General features: G+C 40.8%; 1 protein-coding gene across 1 annotated transcript in view; it reads left to right on the top strand.

The window, feature by feature from the left end:
* The first annotated feature begins 1,141 nt into the window (after positions 1–1,141).
* The window catches only part of cfap92 (cilia and flagella associated protein 92 (putative)), a 16,249-nt gene continuing 10,787 nt past the window's right edge, over positions 1,142–6,603 (top strand). The window contains exons 1-9 of the mRNA XM_085405552.1: positions 1,142–1,420; positions 2,939–3,178; positions 3,332–3,513; positions 3,690–3,906; positions 4,433–4,552; positions 4,645–4,740; positions 4,848–5,032; positions 5,171–6,006; positions 6,128–6,322. Coding sequence (XP_085261678.1) covers position 1,420; positions 2,939–3,178; positions 3,332–3,513; positions 3,690–3,906; positions 4,433–4,552; positions 4,645–4,740; positions 4,848–5,032; positions 5,171–6,006; positions 6,128–6,322 — 2,072 coding nt within the window. The 5' untranslated portion in view covers positions 1,142–1,419. The remainder of the gene's footprint in view (positions 1,421–2,938; positions 3,179–3,331; positions 3,514–3,689; positions 3,907–4,432; positions 4,553–4,644; positions 4,741–4,847; positions 5,033–5,170; positions 6,007–6,127; positions 6,323–6,603) is intronic.

The following is a 6,603-nucleotide window of genomic DNA, read 5'->3' as shown; positions in this document are numbered from 1 at the left end:
TACATGTAAGCCTGTTGATCCTCCCAATAAGTGAGCTATTAATATATTTAATGTCCACCAAGTCACCCAGCATCAAAGGTTAGAGCTAGGGACGGGACTTCAGGTTCGGTAAACACCTGCCTCTTCTTCTAATCCCAAATTTAAAAGCTTGTAACAAATAAAATAAAATAAAATAAATACTGCAATGGCAAAGTGTGTGAGACTCAATTTGAAAGGCCGAGCGTATTAGCAAAATTTAGCAATATCCACAATTTTATCATTTAATGGGAAAGAGAGCTTGATAAACTATTAGAAAAAAAACATACTGATCAAGCTCAGAATGTTATGCTATAACATTTTTCATATTTTTCATGGGTTTTTTGCATGTTTTCCAGTAACACACTTAAAATGCTGAATATTCTGTACAGAAAATGAATATTAATGGCAGCAATTTACAGGATGCACTGAAACATGGCTGAACAGGATGGCTGCCACTACTTTCATGTGATGGACTACAAAGTTGTTCTCCACTCCTGAAACTGAGATACATAATGCCGAGTCTGCATAATAAAGGGAGGTTTTGTAGTGTATGAATTCAAAAACTGATATAAAAACCCCCTCTGTTGCTAGTTTGCTCAGTAAATAGGTCTGTGGAGTGGTATGGTGATTTTCCAGTTTCTGCGATTAAGAGAGTGAAATAATGCTGTGCATGTTTCTCATCTTATCTGCTTTGCCACAAATAGTTCTTTAACCTCTTTAATGACTGAGCCATTTCGCCTTGGGGTCGATAACTAAAGGCTCCACCCTAAAACGGGTGGATTAAATTGAAATCTCTGATTATTCACTCAGACCAAGACATATTCTTAGACACCACAACCGGTTATCCAACTAACTCAGTTGCTTTTGAAGGTATCATTGTAATGTTTATCCAGTTAAACTGAGGTTTGTAAATGTGAAAAGGGTTGATTACGATTGCAAACAGCATATTCCCTAAATATCAATTAAGGCACTGCCTGCGTGATATTATTATTGGGCGCTGAGCCCGCCTAAAACTTTGAACCTAGGATATTTTGGACTTGTCATTAAACTTGGAAAAGAAACAAAAAAAAAAAAAAAGGAAAGAAAGAAAGCGAAGGAAAAGACGCTGCCTCCTTATCTGAACGGCGCGTGAGGGCAGGGGTGCGCCTGACGTCCTTCACTACAGCCGTTGCCATGGACAACCACTGCGTTGTCACCATGCGTTGCACTCCTGAAAATCACGTAGGTTGAACTTTTTATGTCGTTTCGTTGTGTAATTTATATAAACTGAGATATAATGTAAACTCTTGTCATGGTCACGGGTTTACAGTGAGTGACGCTGAAGTTAATGGACTCTAAAGGCTGCAGGAAGCTGTAAGCTAACCTTCATCTGAGACGAAAGAGACCGAGCGAAGGCGGTAAAGTATGCTAATAATTAATTTGTAATATTTATAGGCCTGTTACACATTTTGCGGAAATTGCCGTGCAAAACTTAAATCAAATTTTTGTACTCAAATTTGAGCCGGCTGCCTTTCATGAATAATTGGGACTAAATGCTGGCTGTTTCTGGGTACGAACCTGAGCCAGAAAGACCTACGGTACTCTGGCAAAGGCGGGGTGGGGGCGGCGGGCATTGTCCTGCTGAAACAGCCACATGGCAGGGCGATGGCACACGTACAGGTTGGACCACCTCTCTCCAGTTAGATTTCCTTCAAGAACAATTACATAAGTAATTAATCCCTTGTGTATCTTGACATTTGACAATGCAACTCAGTTGCTTACTTACTGTGCTTTTGTTTAATAAGGATATCTCTCAGTAATCTCTGATTTGTTTGCGGGGCTGTGATAATTCTGAAACCAACACCACAAACTGCAAGAAAAACATCAGTTATATCATCTCCCAATTCCAGCTGCACATACCACACTGATATCTGTGTCAGGGTGTATGGTCAGGTGAATAGTTTTCTCAAAAATGATTTAGGTATTTAGTGAACTGAAAATATGTACATAACAGTAACAATTAAGGAGTCTATTTTTTGTTCATGTTCCATGTCATAATCAAAGGATCAAGCTTGTAAGAAAAAGTTTCATTCATTCATTCATTCATCTACTTCAGTGCGAACCAAAACATATTTTCTTTGGAAATTGTTACACTCGTATTAGTGTTTCAAATCTGCTTATTAAAGGTTATTGAGATCAAGGTATTGGTCAGCTTTTGTTTCTGTTACTTAAAATTAGTGTCATTAAGATGTAGTCAAGCATCTTGCGCTAGATTGTTTGCTTGGCATTTTTTTCAGGGAATAAATAAGTAAGAATATTTTTAGTTTTAGACCTGTTTCATAAACATGTGTCAAAGGACAAATTCATGCTACACAATGATACACAAAGGACAGTGTTGGGCCATCTTTCCATGAACACATCAGGCCTGTATATTGATTCTCTGCTTTACCTCTGTGCTACTTGAAGGCTGAAAACCATTCTAACAAAGGATATTCTCTCATTTGGTTGTCTGATGAGGGTAGTGGAGAGCTCTATCTAAAACCTTCCATCTTGCTTTAGATCTGTGAATCATATTGTCCTCATCAAACCATTCAGCGAGCCTCTGTGCACTGTGGATGAGGCATTTTCATCAGGATAGAAATGTTACATCACAGGATAAACTTGATTACACAGAACAGTTTGGATTTGCAGCAACTCTTTCTTTCAAAGAGAAAAGTGGAGCCAGACCTTGGTGTCAAACCCCCTTGCATAAGAAAACTGCCTGATCCACTCAGCATAGCGGTCAAGCAAGGGATTGGGCTAGGATTGTGATAAGCTGCTTCCTCACAATTACACATTTCCATGTAAAATGTATCATCATTTGTCTTGATGCATGCTCAATCATCCAGGTAAGAAAATCCCAAAAGGTTTTGGCGTAGCTTCATTTGCTGTTTTCTTTCAGTGTTTTCCAGGGAAACTATTCCAGCAAAGTCTGACCCAAAAGGCAACATGTCAGAGAAGAGTGTTTGTAACCCAACCTGTGATGACGAAAACATTTCAGAGAAAGAACAGAAAGAAGTCCTTGTCTTTGAGACTGAACTGTTGTCCAGCACCGATTCATATGAGGATATTAAAGTGCAAACAGATGACAGTGCCTACTACGTCACATGGACAGTTTACATAGCTCTAGCCGTTCCACAGGGTAAGATGGTCCACAGAACATATAAACAATTATTATTAGCTCTGTTTAGATGGTCAGAGTGAGACGGTTGAATTTGACAGGCTCTACATATCTGCTGTAATGTAATAGTGTTTTGATTCTAAATCTCATTCCTGCACATTTGGCCTCTTGCAGGGGAAGTCAGTGCTCCTGAAGATTCTGAGAAAGCAATGAAATCAAAGAATGTGTCGGTCCACAAAGCTCAGAGCTGCTATCATATTGAATACAAATTGTTGCCAGGTGATACTGAGACGGTTAAAGTGGACATACTAGTATTTGGGCCAGCAGCAAAAATATACAGAGAAGACGAGTGCAAGGTAAATAGGATCCTCTTTGTTTGTGTATGTGTGTGTGTGACATTAATGAACAATTCATGAACATCATAAGTGGATGGGAGTATCTCGTGGTGTAGAGTTACGGTAAATAGTTGACTGCTCAGGCTGCTGTTGAATACAACTTTGAGTTTGTCTAATGCAAAAATAAATGTGAACAGATTCTAAGAACGTGGCTTGAGGGAGATCAGATTTGGGTTGGCTGGGCCCAGAAGTTTAACATCGGACTCAACAGGGATGTGCTCATCAGTCTTCTACCTCATAAGATCAGGCTTCAGATTTGGAACACTAAGGATAAACTTTGCAGCCAAGCCCGCTACGAAAGAGTCAGAGCCTTCAAACTGTCACAGGAGCTGTCTGAGGATGAAACAGAGTGCGGTGAGCATCCATTTCCAATTTTCTTAAAAATGATCAAAATATTACACCTATTCAGCATAAAAAGAGTTTTCAGCTTTCTGTCTGAACCATGAAGTAATCGCCAGAAAATTATATCCATTCATTTTCTTCCGCTTATCCTTATTGGGGTCGCAGGGGGCTGGAGCCTACCTCAGCTATCATAGATCGAGAGGCAGGGTACAGCCTGGACAGATTTGCTGTCTCTAGCACAAAGAGGCTGGCAACCATTCACACCCATTGGCAATTTATAATCACAAAAACCCGTGTATCAAATATGACACACTTGCCTTTAGAGGGATAGAAATGCTTTAACCAGTTTGATTTACAAGGGCTTCAATTGACTCAAGAATCAAATGGCCAGAAATTACAGGGGACTACAGAGACGTCTGTTAAGTAAGGAAACACAGTCTCTGTGATTAGTCACCATCCAAAGCCCGGAAACCCGGCGTGAGCCAGGAAAAACCCTCCTATTGTGTTATGGAATTATGAACTTTATATTTTTACTCAGGTTGTATTGAGACGATGGTGAACAAGCTGAGGAGCCTGTGTGAAAATAAGACACACACATCTAAAAGACAAAGAAGCAATTTTTGTGTTGATCTCAGTCCAGATGTGGGACCAGAAACGGGTATGTGCATTACAACAATGAATATTTTATGTATATCAGTGTGTCATACTTTTATACTTCTTAATGAATACATTTTTTCAAACTTAAAACAGGTTTTGAAAAAACCACGAGTGATTATCATGACCTCGATGCCATCAGAGATAGTGGCACTGCATCATTTGAAATCAGCCCTGTTTGTTTGTTGGCAGGTGAGTCAATCTCATAATCACGGGCACAGCCTGGACCAGTGCTGGTCAGCTGAAAACAAAGCACTGTTCCTATTTTCTTATGTAAGCTTGTATTTTCTGACTGTCAGGTGAGAACTCACTGACTGAGAACATCCCAGTCTGTTCTTCTGGGGTTTTTGAGATCATCTTCAACATTTCTCTGGATGAACCACTGATGTCAGACCAACTGAAGGCTGAACTCAATCCACTTGTTATCACAATTTTGTCAGCCACTTCACTGCCTTCATCGTCAGTGCCTTTTCACATCCTACAGGTGGGATGTACACATCGTTTTAGTTTTGACACCTTTCTATGTGTTCAATTTATTTCTTACCCAGTCTGCCCTTTCTGGTAGTGGGCTGTGGTTTCAACTTTCAGCTCTGAGTCATTTTCTGGATGATTTCTTTTTCAGGAGAAATGTATGCCCGTTTATTGCCAGTATAAGTTCCATAATTTAAATGAACACAGGACAAACTATCACAAGCAGGACACCAACATCTACTTCAGAGATGTGAATGTAATCTTGACTGGTTTGATGAGTCGTAAAGAGCTATACGAGTTCCTATCCGGTCCACCTCTGGAGATAGAGGTTCATGATCGTGACCAAAAATCGGAAGCGCTGAAAACCCAGACACTTGGGACTGTGTCAGAGCATGACATCCAGTTCGGTGGATCGGTATTACAGCAGAAGTCTTCAGCCATTAATCCTCATGGTATTGCAAAACTAAACCTCTCTGAGCTACTGCTGGGGAAGAAAAGTCTAAAGGTGTGCTTGCCAGTTAAATGCAGCCCTTTGCTACTGGACAGGGAGCGAAGCCCACACAAGAGGAAGATGTCAGAGAAGCCAATGCCACAAGGCCATTATTACGCTGCCAATTCTCAACTCAAAGTCAAAGTCGAGATAACTTGCCCATTCAGTGTTCAGAATGACAGCTGTGATGAGGACTCCTGTAAGGGTCCGTTTGGCCGCATTGTCTACCTCTTTGGATACAGCAACTCCTCTGCGATGACCAAGCTGAGGTCGGAGATACTGCAAATCAATGCGGCAGCTTTCCATCTGGGCTCACGCTCAGTGGAAAACATAGAGACAGCCCTGTCAAATTACCAAATGAATTTTGAGCACAGTGAGACCAAGGATCTGGATTTTGTTTCAGGGTTTCATGTGATAGATAAGAAGACCCACATCTTTGTCCTTGAAGGGCTCAAACAAAAAACAGTGAAGAGACTCTGGGAAGCCATTCCTATGAAGTAAGCCAACCCGTGCTGTCTTGTCCCAACAGCCGGTGTTAACAATTTTCACCTGTGCTGCCTGCTGGATAAAGTGTTGAGATTCCATTGAGGGTGCTGTAGTTTGTGTGATGTTTTGCAGGCTACGTGGGAGTGAGGAGGAGCAGGTGACAGTGCTATATAATTCAAACCTGGTTTTCTTCAGACGCATCTATGACTCACTAGACATGAGCCTGAGTCCTATCCATCTGAGTCAGTCACTAGAGACCATCATGAAAAAGTCTCAGATCTACGTTAGAGGCACGATCCCCCAACCCTGCTTTCAGGCTTTGTCAAGGTAGCTGAATTAGACATATTTATTTTAAGTGAATAATGGTGGTGGGAGGATGAGCCAGAACAACCGTAGCATTCGATTTGACGTGTTTTTTGGAAACCACATTGCTACTTGGTGTGTGTAACTCCAAAGCTCAGTCCCTTTTTAAATATGATTTGGTCTTCACCAGCTTCTATTTATATCCAGCCCTTAAGTTAAAGTTAACTGCTGTTCTCTATTCATCAGGTAGTCCCCAACTGTTTTGTTCTACAATCTGGAGCCTACATTTAATAAAGTAAAGGGTT

Source organism: Rhamphochromis longiceps, linkage group LG5, assembly GCF_057381845.1.
Source record: "Rhamphochromis longiceps isolate RC_006_pf linkage group LG5, R_longiceps_female_GT1.1, whole genome shotgun sequence".
NCBI lineage: Eukaryota > Metazoa > Chordata > Actinopteri > Cichliformes > Cichlidae > Rhamphochromis > Rhamphochromis longiceps.
The sequence above is the reverse complement of the archived record's forward strand: the minus strand, read 5'-3'. Positions and strand labels throughout refer to the sequence as shown.